This window comes from Quercus suber, unplaced genomic scaffold (genome assembly GCF_002906115.3).
Source record: "Quercus suber isolate HL8 unplaced genomic scaffold, Cork oak 2.0 scaffold_452, whole genome shotgun sequence".
NCBI classification, from domain to species: domain Eukaryota; kingdom Viridiplantae; phylum Streptophyta; class Magnoliopsida; order Fagales; family Fagaceae; genus Quercus; species Quercus suber.
The window spans coordinates 529,606-556,010 of NW_027069903.1; the positions used below are offsets into that span (position 1 = coordinate 529,606).

Genomic DNA, 26,405 nt, shown 5'->3' on the forward strand with positions numbered 1-26,405 from the left:
ATTATAATAAATTTTAATTGATAAAGTGGAAAAGAGGGGGAGAAGAGTGAAGGAGAGTTGTCTTAGAATATATTATATTATTTTAATGGGTAATATATATTATTTTAATAAGTAGAATAAAAAAATAAAAATAAAAATATTAATTATATTGTAAAATGATATGATATTGATAAAATAGTTTTTTAATATGATAAAATAGAAAAAGATACAATTTTATTGTGCTTCCTCTTGGTCTTTTTATTTTATTTATTCTTAATTAAATAAAATAGAAGGTCTAAAAAGCTGAAAGTCATAACACCACCGGTCCACCAGAGAAAGAGAGAAAGAGCGCGCGCGACAGAGAATCATCGCCCAAGTGCCGCGAATCTAGGGTTTCTAATTTGTACAGATTGAAAGATTTTTCGATTTTTTTTTCTTGGTACGTTAATGAAACCCATTTATTTTGTAATATTGCTTAATTTTTCTCTTAATTACTTTTCCCTAATTATTCAGTCCCCCATTATAATTCTTCGAATTTCTTCTATAGTAGCTCAGACCTAGTTCTGATTTTGAGGTATTCGAATGGATTTTATTATGAAGCTGATTATGATTATGCGCTAATGTTAATTTAACCAAACTCTTATTTTGAAAAAAAAACTTCACAATCAAATTTGGTTGCTATGGCATTTTATGTGCAAATGCATATACTGAATGTGTTTCTGTATATTTATTTGTGAATTGTGAGTAAAGAAGTTAGGGATGATATACACTTTTAACTAACTAACTAACAACAACAACAAAAAACCAAAAACCCAACAGTCATGTAGCTCAGTGGCATTGTCTGTTGTTATTCTTTATGATCCGATTGTTGTAACTGTCGAATTATCAAAAAACGCGGTGATAATTAGGTGTTGTGTCTTAGAGAATGACAATGCTGATGAAGTATAATCTAAATGTGGTGTTTTTTTTTTTTTTTTCAGAGGCACAGGTGGCGGGTTTTTTTTGGCTGCGTAGTGGCATTTGTGTGGAGCGGTTGGTGTGATTCCAATGGAGGAAGATGAGGATAGAATTTTGCTTAATAGTTTGGGTATTGCGTCTGCGAACCCTGAAGATATTGAGCGTGACGTATTAGCAGAGGTAGCAGACTCTAGTTTATCAAATTTTTGTAGAATGTGTAAAAGTCGCCTTTCTTGAATTTATTGATTTAGTTTTGAAAAGCATTAGTAAGTACTTAAAGAAATATTAGGATTGATTTGAAAGTTGATCTCCATGTGATTTGGAGTGGTTCTTGGAATTTTAGTTGTTGGGGTTTAAAAGGATTTATTTATTTTTGGTATGAACTTTTAGTAAATCATAACTTTTGGTGTCTGACAATAGGGATTTTTGAATGGCAGGCGACAAGGAATAATGAGAACAATGGTGAAGGTGGAGGGGGCCCTGAGGAGGAAACTCTTGAGAAGCCAGAGGGTATTGACCCATCATCCACCAGCAAAGCGAAGCTCTACCATAAATTGAGGGCTGTAGAATTTGAAATAGATGCCGTTGCATCCACTGTTGAGCAGGCGAGGAATGTTGCAAGTGATGAAGACCGTGCTGGTGATGGTAATGACAGTGGGGGGCTAGGTAATAAGGAGGATAGTGGTCAGGTTTCGCCAAATGGCTTAGACCTCCAGCATGCCTTGGCTGCTGATAGGCTAAGAAGCCTCGAGAAAACCAGGGCTCAACTTGAGAATGAACTTTCAGATTTGCGTAAGGAGAGCTCATCGAAAGGTGTTGAACATAATAAAGTGTTACGAGATATGGTCAAGGAAGAGCCAAGGCGGAAGAGGAAGCTGAAAGATGTCCAGAAATCGGGAAAAATTATAGAAAAGAAAAAGAAGATTGTATCATTTGAGGAGGATACTGGTTTTGATGCAATTTTGGATGCAGCATCTACAGGCTTTGTTGAAACGGTAAAGTTAACTCAGCCTTAAAATTCTACTCAGCTCAGTCTTTAATGAGATTTGTGGCAGGGTTGAAAAGGATGTAACAAAAATTTGGTTTTTATTTTTAATGATGTGAAGTGTTAATAATTAACAAAAAAGGAAGAACAATGAGGACTAATTTTTTACACTGTTTACATTGTAGGAAAGGGATGAATTGATTCGGAAAGGAGTTTTAACTCCTTTTCATAAGCTGAAGGGCTTTGAGCGCCGTCTTCAACAACCAGGACCATCTAATAGGCGCAATGTACCTAAGAAAGAAGACGGGAGTGATGATCTTGTTGCTGCCAGTGTAGCTAGGGCTGTAAGGTCAATGTCAGAGGCTGCTCATGCTCGCCCAACAACCAAGCTCCTTGATCCAGAAGCTTTGCCAAAGCTTGATGCACCCACACGTCCTTTTCAAAGGCTAAAAACACCTTTGAAATATCCTCGATCCCCAGAAAGAGAGGTAAAAAAGAATAAACATTCACAAAAGATAAAGAAAAAGAAACGGCCTCTGCCTGACAGGAAGTGGTCAAAGCTCATTTCTTGTGAGGATATACACTTGGAAGAAAGTGGTATGTTTATATTATTGCCTGCATAAATGAGTATCCTTGACCCTTATTTCTAGTTACCAAGATACAGCATGCATCCTGCTGTGTGGGAATTATTTATTATTTTTAATCGGACAAGATTTACCTGGATTGGGAAGTAATAATTGTAATTTTTTATTTGTTTCTAATGCATTTTTGTCCACATTCTCATCTATCCTATATTGAAGTTTGTCTCTTCATATCAACCTCATTACCTTTCTTGTAGAAGATGCAAGGGGAGAAGTGGTAACCTCCAGTTGTGAAGATGAAAGGCCAGATAATGTTCAAGACATAGATGATTATGAAACTCCTTATGTAACACTTGAAGGTGGGCTGAAAATCCCAGAAAGAATCTTTCATGAACTTTTTGACTATCAAAAAGTGGGAGTACAGTGGTTATGGGAATTGCATTGCCAAAGAGCAGGTGGAATTATTGGAGATGAGATGGGCCTTGGTAAGACTATCCAGGTCTTATCTTTTCTTGGTGCACTGCATTTTAGTAATATGTACAAACCAAGCATCATTGTCTGTCCTGTTACACTTTTGCGACAGTGGAAAAGGGAAGCACAAAAATGGTACCCGAAGTTTCATGTGGAGTTGCTACATGATTCTGCTCAGGATTCTGTTAATAGGAAGAAACAAGCTAAATCATCTGATAGTGATTATGAAAGTGAAGGTTCATTTGACAGTGAGCATGAGGGAGACATCTCAAGTAGAAGCAATGGAAAATGGGTTTCCTTAATAAACCGTGTTTTGAGATCAGAATCTGGATTGCTCATTACGACTTATGAGCAACTGCGCATAGTAGGGGGAAAATTGCTTAATATTGAATGGGGTTATGCAGTTCTGGATGAAGGTCACCGGATTCGGAATCCAAATGCTGAAATCACTCTAGTTTGCAAGCAGCTACAGACAATTCATCGCATAATAATGACTGGTGCACCAATTCAGAACAAGCTGAGTGAACTGTGGTCTTTATTTGATTTTGTGTTCCCTGGGAAGCTGGGTGTCCTGCCCATATTTGAGGCAGAGTTTGCAGTTCCCATATCTGTCGGTGGTTATGCTAATGCTTCACCATTACAAGTATCTACAGCTTACAGGTGACCTTTGTGATATCTCTGAACTATTTATAAGGGTCTAGCTTTTTTGTGAAAATTTGTTAGTATGGTCAAACTGATTTTGAGACTTCCTGAAAAAAGAAAAAACTGGCTTGTGACATCCTGAGTTATTTCAAGTAAGTCTTGATTGTTGAAAGATGAGGGGAGGGTTGGAGGCAGGAGGAAGGCTCACTCATTATTCACTTTCATAATCAGATTATTTGTAATTTTCTATTTCATGGGTTTCTTGACTTTTTGATTTCCAATTCTGAGTCTTAATTTTGTCAATGTGCAGATGTGCTGTGGTCCTGCGTGACTTGATCATGCCTTATCTCCTCCGACGTATGAAGGCTGACGTGAATGCCCACCTTCCAAAGAAGACTGAACATGTCCTCTTTTGCAGCCTCACTGCAGATCAACGGTCTGCATATAGAGCCTTTCTAGCAAGCACTGAGGTGGAACAGATTTTAGATGGGAATAGGAATTCCCTTTCTGGAATTGATGTGATGCGTAAGATTTGCAACCATCCTGATCTTCTTGAAAGGGAACACTCCTGCCATAATCCAGACTATGGGAATCCTGAACGCAGTGGAAAAATGAAAGTTGTTGACCAAGTACTTAAGGTCTGGAAGGAACAAGGACACCGTGTTCTTCTTTTTACACAAACTCAACAAATGCTTGATATTCTTGAAAATAATTTGATCAATGGTGGCTATAGCTACCGGAGAATGGACGGTCTTACCCCCATAAAACAGAGAATGGCCTTAATAGATGAATTTAATAACACAGATGATGTCTTTATTTTCATTTTAACAACCAAGGTTGGTGGTTTGGGAACAAATCTAACTGGTGCAGACCGGGTGATCATTTATGATCCTGACTGGAACCCTTCAACTGACATGCAGGTACTTTTGCACTTGGTTCTTTCCTCCTTTTTTTTTCTTCTAATTAATATATTTCCATAAAATTCATTGGCATATAAAATTTTCTATCATATTAAATATTGTCCAGTTCTTAAGGTAAGAATCTCACAAATATGATGTGATGCTTTTCATTCTGCGTAAACATAAATTTTGTTCGATATCTTAATTTCAGTCAGAATAGGAATTAATTCTCTTGAAGTGAATTTTGAAACTTTACTTAATTCTGAAAACACACACCTGTAAATCAAGGGTACCTTTTGCTTTAACAGGCCAGGGAGCGTGCTTGGCGCATTGGTCAGAAACGAGATGTAACAGTATATAGATTGATCACACGTGGAACCATAGAGGAGAAGGTCTACCACCGGCAGATTTACAAACATTTTCTCACTAATAAGATTTTGAAGAACCCACAGCAGAGAAGGTTCTTTAAATCTCGAGATATGAAGGATCTCTTCACACTGAATGACAATGGAGAGAGTGGGTCAACTGAAACATCTAATATTTTCAGTCAGGTTTCTGAAAATGTAAATGTTGTTGGGGCTCAGAAAGATAATCAGACTAACCATATACATCCTGAAGTTGTGCACCATGCTGAAGGTGTTGCAGCTGAAAATGGTAACAGATCAGAGATTGCACCTTCCAGGAGGAAGGGGAAAGAGAAAGCTGATCATAGTAGTGGTGATGCAGATACTTATAAAAAAAAAAGTTGTGGTGATGTAGATGAAGAAACACACATATTAAGGAGTCTTTTTGATGCCAATGGGATACATGTAAGTTTCATCAATCTTCTTGTCTACAATTGTCTGTATTCACAGCTAGTATTGTTATTGTCTTTAGTTGTACTTTCTTTGATATCATTATCACGCAAATCAGGCATTTAATTCTCTTTTCTTCCTGATTGTTGTCTAGTTGGATTTGGGAGAGCTAAAAAGCTAGTATATTTTGATAAGAGAAGCCTTGTCATTAGACTCTTTTGTCACACTTCCCAAGTGTGGCAACAGAATATATATTTTAATGGAATTTCTTGGTTCAAATTTTATTTTGGTATTAACCATTTTTTACAAGAATGCATTAAAAAACTGCTTATACTAGATCGCACTTTTGCTCCAATTATCTCCGCTTTTTTGCTCCTTTTGTAACCTCACTTGGTATTGTTTTTCATCTACAGAGTGCCATGAACCATGACATAATCATGGATGCCCATGATGAGGAGAAGATGAGACTTGAGGAGCATGCTTCCCAAGTTGCCCAAAGAGCAGCAGAAGCATTGCGTCAGTCACGGATGCTCCGAAGTCGTGACAGTATATCTGTCCCAACATGGACTGGGAAATCAGGAACTGCTGGTGCACCATCATCTGTGCGCCAGAAGTTTGGTTCAACTGTGAACTCTCGGTTGACAATTGTTACTAAACCATCTAATGAATTGTCCAGCAATGTAAATGGGTTTGCAGCTGGGGCATCTACTGGGAAGGCACTATCTTCAGCTGAACTATTGGCTAAAATTCGAGGTAACCAAGAAAGAGCCGTTGGTGCTGGACTCGAGCATCAGTCTGGGTTGGCTTCAAGTTCAAGTAACCAGGCAAGATCTATCAATGTTGGGACTTCTAGGTCATCAAAGAAAATAGCTGGAGTGCAGCCTGAAGTATTGATACGTCAGATCTGTACATTTATGCAGCAAAGAGATGGAAATAGCACTTCAGCCAGCATAGTTCAGCACTTTAAAGACAGAATACCTAGTGAAGATCTGCCCTTGTTCAAGAATCTTCTGAAGGAAATAGCAACACTAGAGAAGGATGCGGATGGATCACATTGGGTACTAAAGCCAGAGTATCAACAACAATAGTCTCAACCACTGATAATCTGCTTGGCTTGTATTGACCCATCAGATATTTATTAAGGATCTGCAGCCATGTCCATAACTACTAGGTCGTTTTCACTAGTTGATCCTTTTTTTGTTTCTCAACTTTACTCCCAAATTGGAAAAAGTTTAGCTCCAAACATGTTTGAAGCTATTTTGCATCAACCCATGATGTGGCAATTAAAAAGACTATCCATGTGTAGTTTTAATCACATACTCATGAATGGTCTTATAAATCGTCACGTAATGGGTTGGAAAAAAGAGATCTGAACATGTTTGGAGCCAAACTTTGTTCTTCAAAATTTTAGTTTCAGGCAAAGGTGATAAAGAAGTCCTCTTTATCGTCGCTGCACTCTAGTGTTTGGCATTCTCTGATCGCACCGAATACCCTTTTGCTCTAGAGTACATAATTGTAGAGATTTTCCCCATTTTTGGCAGACAATGAGAGAACATAGACCTTAGAATTTACTCCAAGAGATTAGGACATTTAGGTTGTCAATTATTGCTTGTTTGACAAGATTATAAACAATAGAAGGATGTTTGGGTACGGGCTCATTGGTTTGGGTATTTATTAACACATTTGATTGAAGCATCTTTTTACTGGTCCTTTATCTGAGTCTTTACTGTTACCTTTTGGAGTTGCTGTAGCATTTTCCAGTCAAGATCAACGTGTATCTGGTTAGATGTAACCTATAGAGGCGTCTATTTAGTTGATAAACTCCTTCAACCATGCTATAGGGAGGAACATAATCACACTGGGTGGTCGTTGTCAGGCGAATTGGGAGTTGAAGCTTGCTGCATCTCAAACTTCTCTCCTTATGAAGAAAATTGCTGTTGGTATCAAAAGATGCAACATTGCATTTTCGTTGATTCAGTGATTTCTGAGAAAAATAGTGCAGGCACAATTCAATATTTCCTGTTACATTAAGGGATATACAATGTATTTAATTATGCTTCTTTTCTGTCCAAAATCTCTCCACGCAAACTTCCATTTGAGCAAATACATGTATCCATTTTTATAATTTACTTACCTTTCCTAATATGGGAATGGGCGGACAATAACAGCCACCATCATTTGCTTCATGCAACTATTTTTGGTATCTTAAGCCTCCTTCCTTTGTCCAGGGGAATTTACATTGATGGTTATGCCAAGCCCTGTAGGCTCAACTTCCTGTTTGATAATCTATCTACTTTTGTGGTTCAGGGACACGAAGGAGGTAATCTACAAAGACACAGTAAATTTTCACTTTATGCGACCCAGAAGCAAGAGTTTTGTTTAAACATCTCAACTCCTGCAAAACCCAGGTCATAATTTTTAATCCATAAAATAAGCTTTAACCAGAAAATTGGGTGCTGCTTAATCATTGAACTGTGCTAATCGTTTGAACTATGCTAATCGTTTTGAAGTGAGCCTTCTTTCCTTAATCATTTTACACTGATCCGCATACACGCGTGGTGGAAGTGGGGGAAAAGGTGTTCAATGGTGATTGAGATTCAAATATTCTAGAGTTTTTAGGATACTCTACTAGTTAGATTTTTTATTTTTTTTTAAATCCTCACCTCTCATTTAAAATTAATGATTTAAGATGTTGTCACCCCATCAATCCACTAACTTACTTTTTTTAAACCACTAAAAGATGGATTAAGCCTCCTAAGATTGTTCAAACTTGAAATTTCGTCAACACAAATCACTCCCACCATTCTTCTCTAAAACATCTAAATCCAAAAAACGATCCTGGGCAAAATCATTCAAGAAGAAAACCTTTGTTTTTCTTTTACAACTCTCTTGCATCCTTGAAACTTACAATCTTTTTAACCGCAAACGAAGGATCCATCCAGCTCAATCCCTTCAAATCGTCTATGGATAACCATTAAAAGGCCATGGAGGCCATGTATATCAGCTATCCTACTCTTGAGTCTTTGTTCTCTCTAAATTTGTCTATTTTTTGTTTAGTTTATTTATTTATTTATTTTATATATATATACACACACATTTTTTTAATTCCTAGCATATGCTTGATATTTCCTTTTTGTTGTTTTGCAATTTCACTACCGCGTCACTGTCTGATAATTGTTCAAGAAATGCATTTTTTTTCCTCTTTAGACGTGGATAATGTATATGGTTGTCAAAACATATAGTGAGATTAGCGAAATGGGCACTGTTTGCTTGCGAGGTGTTTGATAATTGTTGAAATAAGGTTTTTTTTTTTTTTTTTTTAAGACAGAATACCTAGTGAAGATCTGCCCTTGTTCAAGAATCTTCTGAAGGAAATAGCAACACTAGAGAAGGATGCGGATGGATCACATTGGGTACTAAAGCCAGAGTATCAACAACAATAGTCTCAACCACTGATAATCTGCTTGGCTTGTATTGACCCATCAGATATTTATTAAGGATCTGCAGCCATGTCCATAACTACTAGGTCGTTTTCACTAGTTGATCCTTTTTTTGTTTCTCAACTTTACTCCCAAATTGGAAAAAGTTTAGCTCCAAACATGTTTGAAGCTATTTTGCATCAACCCATGATGTGGCAATTAAAAAGACTATCCATGTGTAGTTTTAATCACATACTCATGAATGGTCTTATAAATCGTCACGTAATGGGTTGGAAAAAAGAGATCTGAACATGTTTGGAGCCAAACTTTGTTCTTCAAAATTTTAGTTTCAGGCAAAGGTGATAAAGAAGTCCTCTTTATCGTCGCTGCACTCTAGTGTTTGGCATTCTCTGATCGCACCGAATACCCTTTTGCTCTAGAGTACATAATTGTAGAGATTTTCCCCATTTTTGGCAGACAATGAGAGAACATAGACCTTAGAATTTACTCCAAGAGATTAGGACATTTAGGTTGTCAATTATTGCTTGTTTGACAAGATTATAAACAATAGAAGGATGTTTGGGTACGGGCTCATTGGTTTGGGTATTTATTAACACATTTGATTGAAGCATCTTTTTACTGGTCCTTTATCTGAGTCTTTACTGTTACCTTTTGGAGTTGCTGTAGCATTTTCCAGTCAAGATCAACGTGTATCTGGTTAGATGTAACCTATAGAGGCGTCTATTTAGTTGATAAACTCCTTCAACCATGCTATAGGGAGGAACATAATCACACTGGGTGGTCGTTGTCAGGCGAATTGGGAGTTGAAGCTTGCTGCATCTCAAACTTCTCTCCTTATGAAGAAAATTGCTGTTGGTATCAAAAGATGCAACATTGCATTTTCGTTGATTCAGTGATTTCTGAGAAAAATAGTGCAGGCACAATTCAATATTTCCTGTTACATTAAGGGATATACAATGTATTTAATTATGCTTCTTTTCTGTCCAAAATCTCTCCACGCAAACTTCCATTTGAGCAAATACATGTATCCATTTTTATAATTTACTTACCTTTCCTAATATGGGAATGGGCGGACAATAACAGCCACCATCATTTGCTTCATGCAACTATTTTTGGTATCTTAAGCCTCCTTCCTTTGTCCAGGGGAATTTACATTGATGGTTATGCCAAGCCCTGTAGGCTCAACTTCCTGTTTGATAATCTATCTACTTTTGTGGTTCAGGGACACGAAGGAGGTAATCTACAAAGACACAGTAAATTTTCACTTTATGCGACCCAGAAGCAAGAGTTTTGTTTAAACATCTCAACTCCTGCAAAACCCAGGTCATAATTTTTAATCCATAAAATAAGCTTTAACCAGAAAATTGGGTGCTGCTTAATCATTGAACTGTGCTAATCGTTTGAACTATGCTAATCGTTTTGAAGTGAGCCTTCTTTCCTTAATCATTTTACACTGATCCGCATACACGCGTGGTGGAAGTGGGGGAAAAGGTGTTCAATGGTGATTGAGATTCAAATATTCTAGAGTTTTTAGGATACTCTACTAGTTAGATTTTTTATTTTTTTTTAAATCCTCACCTCTCATTTAAAATTAATGATTTAAGATGTTGTCACCCCATCAATCCACTAACTTACTTTTTTTAAACCACTAAAAGATGGATTAAGCCTCCTAAGATTGTTCAAACTTGAAATTTCGTCAACACAAATCACTCCCACCATTCTTCTCTAAAACATCTAAATCCAAAAAACGATCCTGGGCAAAATCATTCAAGAAGAAAACCTTTGTTTTTCTTTTACAACTCTCTTGCATCCTTGAAACTTACAATCTTTTCAACCGCAAACGAAGGATCCATCCAGCTCAATCCCTTCAAATCGTCTATGGATAACCATTAAAAGGCCAATGGAGGCCATGTATATCAGCTATCCTATCAGCTATACTACTCTTGAGTCTTTGTTCTCTCTAAATTTGTATATTTTTTGTTTAGTTTATTTATTTATTTTATATATATATATATATACACACATTTTTTTAATTCCCAGCATATGCTTGATATTTCCCTTTTGTTGTTTTGCAATTTCACTACCGCGTCAGTGTCTGATAATTGTTCAAGAAATGCGTTTTTTTTTTTATTCTTTAGACGTGGATAATGTATATGGTTGTCAAAACATATAGTAAGATTAGCGAAATGGGCACTGTTTGCTTGCGAGGTGTTTGATAATTGTTGAAATAAGGGTTTTTTTTTTTTTTTTCAATGAGAATAATATATCTAACTGTCAATACATACAATGAGATTGGCCAAGGGCTTCATTGGAGCATTAGCACCCCGGTCTTCCATACGCCATATGTTGGTATATGTAAGAAATAGAGACTTTGCAACAGAATATAAACAATCGGTTTTTCAGCATACCTCTCTTGGCCTAAACCGATGATCACATAAGAGTTTTGAGATTGTTCTATATTGTCTAGAGCTAGTCTCAATGTAGACCAGCTATTCAAACATGTTCTAAATTCTAGTTTGTATAACTCATGAACTAAAAACGTTTCTCCGATGGTGTTGCACACTACTAGAGTGATGCAAACATAACCCACAACCTAAAAGCCTCAACACTCTATAAACACTATGAGAGAAATGCGGAATTCGTTCTCTGTACAATGGGTACTACCCCTAGTGTTTATATACATACCACTCCATTAATATTGAGTGGGATAGTGGGCTTAGTGGGGTAGAGTAACAGTTCAAATCATTACTCCATAACTCTTGAATGTTACAATTATCTTGAGGTATATAGAGGGACATGCCCACTTTGGGTGTCCTTCCATATTCTTTTCATTTTCTATCATCTCTTACACATCCATTATAGGCATGGCCCTATTATCCATCTCTCAAAGTGTCTCGTTATGCAAGGTTGTGCGACCGCTGAGCACATCTGAAAAACATATTTGGGAGCACTATACTAAATCTTATATAAAGACTAGCATAGCAACATCCCTAAAGTTTCTCGTTATGCCTTAGACATATGTTAATACATTGAATCAAGCATCTCTAACCCCTCTTGAGTTTAATACTCAGAATTATGCTTGATCCCCGTCGAGCACATCTGAAAAACATATTTGGGAGCACTATACTAAATCTTATATAAAGACTAGCATAGCAACATCCCTAAAGTGTCTCGTTATGCCCTAGACATATGTTAATACATTGAACCAAGCATCTCTAACCCCTCTTGAGTTTAATACTCAGAATTATGCTTGATCCATCATAACTATCCAGATGTACTCATGATTATTTCGCTACCACAAGCGCTATAACCTGTTGACAGTGAGTACAAATATAAGGATGTGTTACAAAATAGTCTTCCCTTTGCATTCATGTCCTTTAACTTTGGTCCAATTGTTTTCCTAGCAATGTCCCTTTAGACCGAATCCAATATGGCCATAAGTAACATGCCAAAGTAGTAGACATCAAAACCTTAGCTTCATGACATAGTCAAAAGTAACAAGGGCATAAGTAGGATCTTAATGAAAGATTCATGGGACTCACATCATGAAGAAGCAGAGATTTATTCTCTCACCTCCACTTTTGGTGGAGCAAGCACATGTAGTATGAAATACATGCTATGGTGGAGTTCTCATAAGTAAGAGAGTATGTCTTAACTCAATACACCGTACAAATCTTAGTCTAGTCGCTACTCAAGCGCCTAACTCGAGTCCTTTATTTGCTTGCCACCTCAGGCATCAAATTAAGGTCTTGCATCTGGCTAACCATAGGTTACATGGATCGTGGGCTATTCATGTACGGTCTAATTAAGATAAATGTAAAAATACACTTTTGGTCCCTACATTTTGGGCCAATTCCCATTTTGGTTCCTAAATTGATTTTGCTACTAATGTAGTTCCTAAAAAAAGAAAATTAATTCTATTTTGGTCTTTACCGTCAACCCCCTAACAGAAAAGTCCTACATGGTAGACGAAATGCATGGGTGGCTAACATTAAGCTAACGTGTTATTAAAATAATATTTTAAAAACTTATTTGCCATTTAAAAAATTCCACATGAGCATATTAATAAATAAAAAGGCCACGTAAGAAAAATAAAAAATAAACCTACATTCTAATAAAATAAAATTATTAAATTTAAAAAGTTATTTTCATTCTTCTTACTCTCTTCTCTCTCTCTCTTTACCGATTCTGATTCTCCCTCTTTTTGATCTTTCTCTCTTAGCCGATTCTTTTTTCTTTTTCTTTTTCTTTTCTTTTTTTTTTTGTGATAAACTCTCCCAGTTGATTGAATGCTTTGAAATGGGGCTTGGCCTAAATCAAGTCCTCAAGCTCGACCATGGAGTTTTATGATCAGTGGAGGCAAAGGATCAGTTTGGGGTGGTGGGTCTTTTGGATTAGTGGGTTGTGGATTTGTGGGTGTGTTGTGCTGCTGTGAAACCTTAGACTGGTGGTGGTGGTGGTTGCAAAGGATCGGTTCGGGGTGGTGGGTTATGGATTTGTGGGTGTTGTGTAGCCCAAATTAGTGGTTGTGCTGGCTATGTTGTTATGATGGTCCCCACGATGAAGCCTCAGGTGTGAAGCCTAGATCGGTCCTCATAACAAAGCCTCAGGTAATGGGTGTTGTGAAGCCTCAAGTAGTGGATTTGTGGGTGTTGTGAAGCTTAGATCAGTCCCCACGATGAAGCCACATCTCTACCTCTCCTCCATTTTGCTATCTCGAGAATTTTGATAGATATTTGGGAAAGAGATGGTTTTGGATCTGCTCTCACTGACTTTGATCTAGGTTTGTTTAGATCTTGTTGTTTATTGGTGTGTCTAAGGTTGATTTAGAAGTTTTTAGCTTATGATTTTTGTGGATTTGATGATAAGGTTTTGCTGGTTTCTGGGAAATCAATGAAAGAATTTGTTTGATTGAAATTCTTTGTATTGCCTCTATGCCCGGAAGAAAGGGGGTGGACAATGCAATTATTATTCAAGAGATTATTCATACAATTGGTAAAACTAGAGGTAAAGTATGATATGTGGCACTTAAGATCAACTTAGAGAAGGCATATGATAAGCTCGAATGGAGTTTTGTTAGATGCATGTTGAAAAGATTTAACTTTCCAGATATTCTCATTGAGATTATTATGAGCTGCATCACCACGATTACAACATCCAGTCTTTTCAATGGAGGAAGCTTAGAGCCCTTTGAGCCAACATGTGTATGGATTTTTTAAGCTAGCAAATCCAAGAGAAATGTGAAGCGGGGTTGTGGAAACTAGTGAAAGCCTCTAGAAGTGGACCTTCTTTCTCTCATCTCTTTTTTTCCGACGACTTGGTTCTCTTTGCCAAGGCTACTCTTGAGAACTGTGAGGTCATTAAAGAGGTGCTTGACATGTTTTGTAAGGTTTCAGGCCAAACTATCAATGGTGCCAAATCAAGAGCCTCCTTTTTCCCTAATATTGATCAAGATAATAAGGAGGCCTTAAGCACTATTCTCGGGTTTCAGTTGACAAATTATTTGGGGAGGTATCTTGGCTTTCCTATTAAGCACCATGGAGGATCCAACCAGGACTTTAACTTTGTTCTGGACAAAGTCAAGAAGAAGCTGGCTAGTTGGAAGGCGAACTAACTTATGTCATACCAGCTTATGTCATGCAGTGTAATACGCTTCCTGGTAAGGTTCTGGAGGGGATTGACAGAGTAAACATGAATTTTCTTTGGGGTTCATCAGAAAATAGCAAAAAGATGTATTGGGTGGGCTGGAGGAAGATAGCAAGACCAAAAGAGTATGGGGGGGCTGGGAATCCAGACGGCCAAAGGAAGGAATACGGCTATGCTTGCGAAGTTGAATTGGAAATTTCATAGTGAGAAAAATGCTTCGTGGGCAAGTGTTTTAAGATTGAAATATTGTAATCAACAACGAGCAATTTTGAGGAACGAAAACAAACTGCCTAGCTCAAGAGTTTGGAAAGGTTTGAAGAGAGGGTAGGATATATTTAGGAAGGGTATTAGATGGATCCCAAGGTTTGATAGCAATCTGGACTTTTGGCAGAACAATTGGTCAACTCTTGGCCCCCTAAGATAAACCATTTAGGGCCCTTTGACCCATGAATCATTACAGATCAAGGTTAAAGATGTTGGACATCTGGGTGGGTGGGATTGGTCTAGAATCCATATGGAACTACCAAGTAGCATAAAAAGGGTCATCCAAGCTACCCCTATTCCTCTAGTTGCTAGATCCGAAGATAAATTGGTCTGGAAACTCTCCCCTAAAGGAGAATTTGACATGAAAGCAACATATTTATTGACTTTAGAATTTGATATTGAAGCTCCCTTCAGGGAAAAATGGATTTGGAAACTCAAAACCTTGCCTAGAATCCAAACATTCATATGGAAGTGTATGCACAAAAGCATTGGTGTGAAGGAATGCCTCTCGGCAAGAGGGTTGTCATTGGATACTACTTGTCCTCTCTGTCAAACTGGTTCTGAATCGATTTTACATGCGCAGCGTGATTGCCCCTCGGTTAGAAACATTTGGTAGCAACTCGGAGTACCTTTAACAGAACCATCCTTTTTTGCAGTGATAATTGTAGGCAGTTGGTTACCCAGATCCCTCAGTCAAGATTTAGGCATGTCTACAGAAAAGCTAACAAATGCGCGGACTACCTGGCTAAATTAGGCACTTTTATGGATGTTGATTTTGCTATTTTTTCTAGTCCACTTGTGGGCGCTTTTTCTATTTTTGAGGCTGATTGCCATGGTTTGTATGTGAATGGTCCTTTTTCTACCAACAAAAACAAAAGCAAAAAAAAGAAAAACAAAAAGAAAAACAAAACAAAAGAAATTCTTTGTATTTGGTTGGGAATCTATGTTATGAGAAATATTGTATTAGGATAATAATTTTGGTTGAATGTATAATTGATTTTTGTGGAAGAATTTGGGTACAAATTTTGGAATATTATGGGTTTCTCTTCTCTTGTTCTTGTGTTTGAATATTCTGGGTTGTTGTTCTTATGTGTTCATGATCAAGATGAACACAGATTTCAATTAACGTGTTTTTTTTTTTAATTTTTAATTTTGTTTTTCTCTTTTTTATTTCATTAAAATTGATAATTTTTTTTTTTAAATTTAGAACTTATGTGGAGTTGACGTGGCATTTTTTAAAAATCAAATAAAATTTATTATTATTATTTTATTAGCCACACAGCATCTAACGTGCCACTTAGGACTTTTCTGTTAGTGGGTTGACGGCAGGGACCAAATATAGTTGATTTTCTTTTTTTAGGAACTACATTAGTAGCAAAATCAATTTAAGGACCAAAATGTAGAGACCAAAAGTGTGTTTTCTCCAAAGATAAATATATCATAGACCTCGTCTTAGTTCTAATTAAGACGACATCTATTTGTGTCAACCATCTATATGTGCTATATAAGCATTAAATGATACAATGTCTCATTGATGCTCGATACTCAAGCACCAGAGGCGACCTCTCGTGTGAGTGAGCCAACCTAAACCTACCGACATACCTTTCATACCACAGAATTCATCATATAGTATACACGTGTGAAAACATACATATTATTAATTGAATAACATCATATGCATTAAAACAAATATCCCAAAAGAGTACAATAAATGGTAACTAAAAACAGCATATCATCATATTCTACGTAGCCTTAAACTCCGAACATGAGCCTAAAAGGCATCCCTTCCTATAGGCTTTGTTAGAGGATCAGCAATCATGCAGCCTATAGAAATTTTTTTTAGAACCACTTCACTGTGAGCAACCTTGTCTCGAATGTAGTGATATCGTATATCAATGTGTTTGGTTTTACCATGATACTTAGAGTCCTTTGCATAGGCAAGTGTTGCCATGCTATCATAATGTACTGTAATGGGATTAGAGGCATCCTTGACGACCTCAAGATTCTAAAAGAACCTTTTCAACCAAACTACTTCCTGAACAACTGCTAAACATGCTACATATTTAGCTTCATAGTTGATAATGCTATACAAGGTTGTTTCTTGCTACTCCAAGTGATGAAGCCATTATTTAGCAAGAAAGCATATTCAGATGTAGATTTGCATTTATATAGGTCACTACCCTAATTAGCATCACTATAGCTAATCATACGCAAATCTGAAACCTGATAATAAAGGATGTAGTCCATTGTCCCTTTAAGATACCTTAATATCCTCTTTACAGCTTTCCAATGAGCAAGCCTTGGATTTGATTGAAACCTGCTAACTAATCCAACAATATAACATATATTAGGTTGAGTACACATTATTGCAAACATCAGCTTCTAACTACATTAGCATAGGGAACACAAGCCATTTTTTCTTTTTCATCTTGAGTCTTAGGACACATATCCAGGCTTAAACTCTCATTTTTGGCAACTGGAGTATCTATGAGTTTGCAATTATGTATTTGGAAACGCTTAAGAACTTTCTTGATGTAGGTTTGTTGTGATAAACCTAAAAGTTTCTTTGAGTGATCCTTGAGGATTTTAACCCTAAGAATATAATCTGCCTCACCCATGTCCTTCATCTCAAAGTTAGAGGACAACTACCCTTTTATGGCAATAATTATCTCCATGTCATTACTAGCCAATAATATGTCATCAACATACAATGACAAAATAATGAAACTTTCCTTGGATTGTTTTACATAGACATAGTAATCTTCTTCAATACTTTGTGCTCTTGACCTTTAGTCACAAAGCCAATAGGTTGATCCATATATATTTCCTCATCTAGTTCTCCATTGAGAAACGCTGTCTTAATGTCCATTTGGTATAATTCCAAATTCAAGTTTGCAACAATGACCAGAATGAGTTGAATAGGGGCAAACCTCACAACCGAAGAAAAGGTTTCCTTATAGTCAACACCCTCATTTTGAGTGTATCCTTTTGCCACTAATCAAGCTTTATAGCTTTCTATTGACCCATCAGCTTTGTGTTTGATTTTAAGAACCCATTTGTTCCCAATTGCTTTTCACCCTAACAGTAGGTTTACTAGATTCCAGACCTAATTAATCCTCATAGACTTCATTTCATCATTCATTGCTTTCATCCACTCATCACTAACAAAAGATGAGAAAGCCTCTTGCACAGTTCTTGGCTCATCATCATCTTATGAAGCAATCATGAAAGCTTCCCCCTCAATCTCAAAAAGATGACGAATTACATTACCACGAATGCTTCTGCGTGGTTGAGGTTATTATGGATCATCTTCTAGTAGTGGGCTCCCACTAGGTTGTGAGTCTCTTCCACTACTCTAGGAGTTTCAGGAATTTCTTCCTTGTCCTCTACTAGTCTACTTGGGGTGCCTCCTTCTTGATCCATCATTTCATAAAGAGTCAAGTTCTTTTCAACCTCACCTTTGTTAGGGAATTCACTTTCAATGAAATCAACATCACGTGACTCCAATTTAGTCACATTTCCATCAGGTTGTTCACCTATCAATACATAGCCTTTGGAATGCTTAGAATATCTTATAAAGATACACTTCTTTCCTCTAGGCCTTAACTTCCCATATTTATGAGAAATATTTTGAACATAACCTGTTAAACCCCATGGTTGCAAGTTATTCAAGTCAGGTTTCTTGCCCGTCCATAGTTCATAAGGTGTGGAAGATACTAATTTAGATGGCACTCGGTTAAGTATATAGGCTGCAGTCAAAAGTGCATCCCCTCAATACGAAATCGGTAGGTTTGCTTGTGCCATCATTGACCTAACCATCTCTAGTAGTGTTCGGTTTTTTTCTTTCTGCCACACCATTTTGTTGCAGTGTATAAGGCATCGTTAACTACCTTGAAATTTCCTTTTCATCACAAAGCTCCTTAAATTGCTCAAATAGATACTCATGCCCACTATCAGTTCTGAGAGCCTTAATGCTCTTGTCTAATTGATTCTCAACCAATCTCATGTATCGTCTAAAGCAATCTAAAGCCTCAGATTTATGAGAAATCAAATAGACATGACCATAACGTGTATAGTCATCTATAAATGTGATGAAGTAGAAACCTCCATGCCTTGCCCTCACATTCATTGGACCGCATATATCGGAGTGGATTAGTTGCAATGGAAGAGATGCCCTTGTTGCTTTTCCAAACGGTTTTCTTTTTTACTTTCCCACTAAACAATGTTCATAAGTGGACAAAGTGACCTTAGTGATTTTGCCCATAAGGCCTTCTCTAGCTAACCTACTCATCCTCTCTTGCCTTATATGGCCAAGCCTAGCATGCCATACAATTGAATTATTAGAAGCATTATCAGATGAAGTTAAAAAAAAAAAACTGAACTACCATTATTATAATATTCATTGTCCAAAATTAAAAAACCATTTGAAATAAAACCACGACCATAATAAACTGTTCCCAAATGCAATAAAACATAATTATTCTAAAAAATAAATCGGAAACCAAGTCTTAACAAAGTAATTACGGAAATAAAGTTCCTTCAGATCTCTGGAGCATACAATAAGTCGTGGAGTAACACAGTGCAACCACCTCACAACTCTAGCTTGTAGGTACCAATTTCAAGTACCTCCACGCTAGCTCCATTTCTCACCTTGATGTCTATACCCTTAACATAAATCCGATGGTACTCCACAAATCCTACTCTATCTCTCACTACATGTTTAGTTGTTGCTGAGTCTACAGTCCACATAGGAGCAGAATTAGCAACAATGACATGACTAGTTACAAAAACATAGTGGGATGTAGGAATAGGTGTTACCTTTTTTGGCTTAGTGTAATCATGAGCAAAATGTCATTTCTTTCCACAATTATAACAAGTCAACTTAGACTTGTCCTTCTTTGCACGCTTTCCTTTAGTATTGCACTTGACAAACTTAGCATTCTTAGGTGGTGGCCTAGTAGGTCTCTCTTGTCCAGGAGCGTAATCAGGTTGCTTGCATTTAGGCCTATATGCCTTACGCAAGCTAGTTTTAACCGTGTGCACAAAACTAATCGGCTTGGTTGCTTCAAGGCGCTCAGCTCCAAGTTCCAAGTGATGAGCCATATCATCAAATATTTTGATGTTCTCATTATGTGTCAATTTTTGACACATGGTCTCCCATGAACTTCGTAGTGAACGAATCACTCCTTGGACTTGTTGTTCGTTAGTAATATTTTTTTTTCTAGTTGATTTAAGCTCTCGAATCATGGAGGACATCACCCTAAGATGCTGCTTCACCTTATGTTTAGAGTGCATCTTATATGAATCAAATTTCATTGTTAAGCCACGCAGTCTAGTGGCTAATGGCCCTTCATATTTTAGCGTCAGAGCTTTCCACATGTCTTGTGCAATTGTAGACTACTCAAATTCACCAATCAGATCATTATGCGTGCTGCTCAACATAGTAAAGAGAGGCACACAAATCTTTCTTGCTCCAACTTTCATAGGCAACAAGATCAGATTAGTGTTGCTCAGTGCTTCTCTCATCTAGTTTACTCAATGAATGAGTCAAAGTCTCTAAGACCTCTTGCTCATTTAGCACATACTGGATTTTGCAGTGCCAAATATTGTAATTTTCACCATCCAGTTTCTCTCCTTTATTAAGGTCAGCAACTATACCCTTGGAAGCCATTTCACTACAAAATTTCACAAATGGGATATTACACACTTATTTCAAAAATTTTGACATATGATCTAAAATAAACTTAGAGAATCAACATACATCGCAAGATCGAAAATTCCCTAAGTTCTTAATTGTCTCTTGTGCTACTAGTGTTTATTACTAAGATTGATTTTAATTTATTCGTGTAAAAATATGTACGAGAGATAACGCAACTCAACCATACTCCCACTATTTCATATTTCAATTCTAAACATATTTTTTTAAAAAAATATATGTATTGAAAATAATTCACCAATATTATCCATTGTCTATTAAGCAAAACATGCTATCACAATTTAAACTCATGAGAACAAATCATATAGGCATGCCATTATTTCACTAAGAAATAATTATTGCTTTGTCGCGTTAAATATAATATTTAACGTTGTGTAAATATTTTTATACCATATTTCACTAAGAAATAATCATGAAATTAAACAATTTAGAAATTATATCAATTCCATAGCATTTAAGAATGTCCCAATATCCATTGATATTCATACAAATATTTCTTAAAAATATATCCACAACCAAAATTTGTATCATCATAAGTAAAATGCAGCAGCTCTTTAAATCTAAGAATAATGAATCTTTCATCTTCATGTTATTTAAACTAAAAACATTATTCAAGAGAGATTAAATTCTATAAGGACGTGGTGTAAAACCCATGTTTTGCCTCTCCAATCCAACATGCCACATCATCTTTTCATAAATTTAAGAATAAATACAATCACACTCAATCAATTCTAATACTCATATATAAATCCAACCAAATTGAGAATCTATCGAGGTGTTATTAGGTGTGGTAGGATGTATTAAATTTTAAGTAAAATGCTGATATAGTAATCATTTATTGGATGATGTAAACCATGGGTTTTACACCCTATTCAAAAACATATTCACGTTGTCATGCTTTTAAATGTTATAATTGTTTTTTTTTTTTTTTTGATAACCTGGTATGTTCAATGTAGTAGGCTTATTTAAAAAACAATTCACAAGAGACAAGGATCCCAAAAAAATGTGGCACATAGGCATCGTACATTTGCACTACTTTCAAAAGTGTGGTTTGTATTACTATTAAACGTGTATAATTAATTTTTTTAAAAAAAATAAATAAAACAAACATCTATGAGACCCTCTTGTGACCTTTGATTGGCTGTCACTTTAGGCCTTAAGGCATGTGGAACTGCCACAAGCCCACGTGGTTGTGTTCAACCTCCAGCATCAGTTATCTTTCAGTAAAAAACGAGTTTAAGACAAGAACTTCAAAGGTTTATATCTTTTTCATTTTAAACCTACCATGTACCGATTTAAAGCTTATAACATACAAATTCATAATATGAAATCATATTTTGCAAATAGAAATCATATAAGAGCAATTTTGTCTTTAAAGTTTCGGTGTTTTAAGTTTTGTCAAACTATATCTCATGGCACACTTAGAGATTTTCTACGGAACTTAAGGCAGATATTAATATATGTAATATAAACAACACATATTAATTTCAAGGGACGAAATGCTTAGAATCAAAATTTGCCATTGAAGGCCATGTGAGGTGTATAAAATTTCATAACATATTACAAAAACATAAAATGCATTTAGAACTAATCATATATGCATATGACATTGAGAACAACCTATAAATGCTCTGATACCAATGTAAGAAATAGAGACTTTGTAGCAAAATATAAACAATCAGTTTTTCAGCATACCTCTCTTGACCTAAACCGATGATCACATAGGAGCTTTGAGATTGTTCTACATTGTCCAGAGCCAGCCTTAACGCAGACCAACTATTCAAGCACATTCTAAATTCCAGTTTGTATAACTCTCGAACCAAAAACGTTTCTCCGACGGTGTTGCATACTACTAGAGTGATGCAAACATAACCCATAACCTAAGAGCCTCACAACACTCTGTAAACACTATGAAGGAAATGCAGAATTCGTTTTTTATACAATGGGTACCACCCCTGGTATTTATATACACACTACTCCATTAATATTGAGTGGGATAGTGGGGTAAAGTAACAATTCAAACCATTACCTCATAACTTCTAGATGTTACAATTATCCTAAGGTATACAGAGGGATATGCTCACTTTGGGTGTCCTTCCATATTCTTTTCAGTTTCTAACTGTATATTTTAGCATCAAAGTACAAAAAAATGCATTACCCAAGCTCCCAATTGTAAACTTTTTTACAATCTTGCTACAATGTCATCTTACTTCTATGACTGTACTATAGCAGATGGTATAATATAAAATTAATATTTTCCCTCTCCATCTCCCACTCATCTCTTCATCACCCACGTTCTCTATCTTTCTCCATATCATATTTCCTTTGATTCTCTCTCTCCTTCAGTCCTTAGTCTTCTCTCCCTCTCTCACGTATCTCTTTCTCTCTCTTTCGTTTAAAGCTTGCCACTAGACCTAGGTGGGGCCATTTTGCATGGAGTTCATCGTGGGGCGTGTGGGTCGTGGTGTTGAGATTGTGTGGTGGTGACTAGGTTATGATGGATATCAGTGTGGTCACGGCGTGGTGAGATTGGGTGGGTCATGGTAGAGGAGGGTGGGTTTTGATCGAGTGGGTTGTGCAATGGTGGAGATTGGCGTGGGTGGTGGCAGAGGTGAGTGGGTTTTGATCGATGGGTTGTGCAAAGGTGGAGATCGGCGTGGTGGCAGAGGTTGGTGGGTTTTGATCGGTCGTGTAGAGGTAGGTGTGGGTTTTAGGTTTGGATGGGTTGGATTTTAGATTCAGGTGATTGGATTTTGGATTCCGATGGGGTTTGGGTTGGATTTGGATTGGTTGGTTTAGGTTGGCGTGATGGGTGTGGTGGTGTTGTTGTGGGCGTGGTGGTGACTGGGTTTTTGGTTATTTTCTATGGGTTTGCTGGGTTTGTGGCTGGGATTTTGGTGGGTAGTGGTGGCATGGTGGTGACTAGTTGTTTTGCTTTATTTTTATTTTTAAATGGTTTTGCTGGGTTTATGATGGGTATTTGTTGAGTTTTTTTTTTTTTTTTTTTTTTTTTTTTTTTTTTTTTTTTTTTAATTTGGATTTTTGGTTTTGATAAGATTTTGGTGGATAGTGGTGGGCATGGTGGTTGTGTGGTGGTGACTAAGTTGTTTGGTTGTTGGGAGAGTGGCAAAGAGGCAGTGATAAAAATTAGAGAGAAATGAGATAGATAATTATTCTTTTATTGTATAATTTATATAATTTTAATGTGTTGTATTTTAAAATAAAAGTTGGAATGTTGAGTGTATTGTAAAATGTTTAGTATAATATAAATAATTAACTTTTAAGATGATAAAATAGAATAGTTTGAAGATACCGGATGCTAATGCTCAAGAAGCCTACAAGAAATTTCTCACTACCCCATATTTTCTAGGTGCAAAATGGATGCAAACGAACAAAACTAAGGAATGTATGTTAGATAAGTGATTATAGTAAAGTATGATGCTAGGCTAGTAGCAATGAATCAACAAGAAAGGGTTTTTTTTTTTTTTTTTTTGAAATACAGGTATTTTGTACCCCAAAGCTCTATCAAAGATGTTTATTGAATACTTCTCCCAAAAAAAAAATGTTCATTGAAATTCTATTTAATATTGAACATTCATGTTGCAATTCCAGAATGTACAATGAATCAAATTTTTTTTTTTTTAATTCAAATTTTTTTTTGGGGTGGGGGGGTTAAATCTGTCACTAATCACTATTGTTTTAGTAAGAGTCCATTTGAAAATAGCTTATTTAGCTTAAGTTAAAAACTTTTTACTAAAAGTACTATAGATAAATCTAAAAGATTGCCGAAATAGTATAGTGGGACCCATGAATAGTATCAAAAAGTGCAGTGGGACCCATAATAATAGCAAAAATAAGCTGAATAGTAGTAAAAATAAACTAAATAGTAAAAAAAATTGGCTTTTTAAGCCAATGCCAAACACAAATCTGATCGAATGTGCAAAGCAATCATGGGGGTTCTAAATTTCTCTCTAATATTGTTTATTGTTTGTTCATTTTTTAACACAGATTGAGTATATTAGAATTGGTTTGATATTTAGTTTGAGTGTATTTTGAAGAAATATTCAATTTTAGCTTATTTGAATTGGTGTTTTTTTTTTTTTTTTGGGATATTTTTTATAGTATGATGGACAAATCCTGTCAAAACAAGGATACTATGGTTGATTGGATCCTAGAGGTTGATATGTATTTTGTTCATGTAATTCAATGACATAGAATCATAGATAACACACCAAATCATTATAAATTCTTGTAGGTAAATGGATGTTGGGTTTGATCATGCACAAGTTCCTTTTGGTGACAAAGTAAATAATTATGATGCTTGCATGAATTTTCTTGGTAAGTGATTAACAAATGATGTTAGATTTTATTTTATTTTATTTTTTACTAATTTCTCAAAAAATAACCTTGGGCTTTTGAAGTATGTTTAGGTATGTGATTTTGATGTTGCACATGCAACAGACGTTGTAAAAGAGAAGAGAAAATAGGCATTAATATCTAGATTTTAAATCAACATTATCGGCAATTTGAATGTTTAGCTTATTAAGTGTAGGATCAAATGAGCTGCGACTTTGTGGTCAAATCTCAAGGCTATTGGGGAGATACACCTTGGGAACCTTGCCTCCTTTGTCCTACACTACAATGGGCTCTGATACCACTTGTTGGGAAGATAAACACTTTGGGAACTTCCTTGAGTAATTAATATAATATATAGAGATATACTTTAACTCAAAAGGCCTAAGCCAAATGAGTATGTGCTCAATTATGTAATATTAACCACTCATTTTTCTCATCATTATTAATGTGGGACTTCACTCATCGTGTATACCCAACAATCTCCCCCTCACGTGTGAGTCTCTGCCTTTCTATGGGCTTCAAGACCTCTCTGTGACTATAAACAAGTCCTACTCACCCTCCCCCCCCTTGCCTAACAGGCCTTTCTCGTCACTAGTACATCATCCATGGGCCTCCACGTGCAATCCTGCATGTCTTTTATCCTCCATGGGAACCTCGCACCTCATTGTTGTCTAGCACCATTGGCAATAATACTCATTTGTTGGGCATTTTCTAAGATCGTTTGTGTGGGTTTTATGGGCTTGCTTGGTGCAATATACCGTCCATGCACATTTGTGAAATGGCTTCAAGTACACACACCCTGCTTCTGCTCCAACCGCGAAAAGAACCTTGTTAACTCCATGGATGTAGTCAAATTGCCAAACCATGTAAATACTTTCTTGTGTATGATTATTTTTCTTTGGCGTATATTTTTCTTCTGTTTTTACATCTCATAGATTTGATAATTTTGTGTATATTCCTTAGAAGCCAGATTAAAATATCTTACTAAGTTATTGAATAACTGATAGGTGAGTGAAGTTTGCCAAAAGGAAAAAGGACTGTCATCGAGTCAATGTCAATAGAGTGAGCTTTCGTAGAAGTAGGTTGTGAAGCATGGTGGTATGTTACTATTCAAGTATCCACATGGTTTAGGTGTAAATTTAACCATGTGTATATAAACTCTTGGACACCATTCTCTTACAAGCTGGTTTTATGCACTTAAAGCTTTTGCAAATAAAGTCCCTTGGATACTTTTTGATTTTGTGAAAGTTGTAATGTCTGTAATGTATGTTTTACCTTAACCTTGCTAAATGGTCTCTTATTTACCATTATTTTTTTATTGCTGCTAGCCTAGGTAATTACCTATTAGTTTTGCTCATATTGTTTTGGAGGAGGCTGGTTTGGGTTGTAGTTTGTTCAGTTTCTGTAATAAAGTTTTACTTTTCATAAATAAATTTTTTTTTTAAAAATCAAACTATAGAAACCCACGTAAATAAAAGCGTGTGATATGTAGTGGGGGAGAAAAGTTGTTTGATATTCAAAAATAATAATAAAGAAATAAATAAAAGCTATGAGATTGGTTGCAATTCAGCCAGTTACTAGCATAGCAAGGCAAATGCATGATATGAATAAGTTCTTACACTTTTTTTTTTGGCTTCAAAGTTCTTACACTATTTTAAATTAATAGTAACATAAT

General features: G+C 36.2%; 1 protein-coding gene across 2 annotated transcripts; it reads left to right on the forward strand.

The window, feature by feature from the left end:
• The first annotated feature begins 261 nt into the window (after window positions 1–261).
• LOC112019278 (protein CHROMATIN REMODELING 8) lies at window positions 262–7,396 on the forward strand. 2 transcript variants are annotated; one of them, XM_024051817.2, is made up of 8 exons: window positions 262–418; window positions 960–1,116; window positions 1,374–1,931; window positions 2,107–2,518; window positions 2,760–3,633; window positions 3,926–4,535; window positions 4,823–5,323; window positions 5,722–7,396. In XM_024051817.2, exons 2-8 carry the CDS (start codon window positions 1,027–1,029, stop codon window positions 6,394–6,396), a joined length of 3,720 nt encoding a protein of 1,239 aa, XP_023907585.2. In that variant the 5' UTR covers window positions 262–418; window positions 960–1,026; the 3' UTR covers window positions 6,397–7,396. The 2 variants fall into 2 exon arrangements, with proteins under 2 accessions (XP_023907585.2, XP_065618391.1); XM_065762319.1 differs by having other exon boundaries at window positions 2,763–3,633.
• Window positions 7,397–26,405: the final 19,009 nt, after the last annotated feature.

Excerpts from the sequence above, each read along its gene's own strand:
- LOC112019278 (XM_024051817.2), top strand. The coding sequence starts at position 1,027 with ATGGAGGAAGATGAGGATAGAATTTTGCTTAATAGTTTGGGTATTGCG. Across the intron at positions 1,932-2,106 it reads CTACAGGCTTTGTTGAAACG|GAAAGGGATGAATTGATTCG; the intron begins GTAAAGTTAACT and ends TTTACATTGTAG. Across the intron at positions 4,536-4,822 it reads ACCCTTCAACTGACATGCAG|GCCAGGGAGCGTGCTTGGCG; the intron begins GTACTTTTGCAC and ends TTGCTTTAACAG.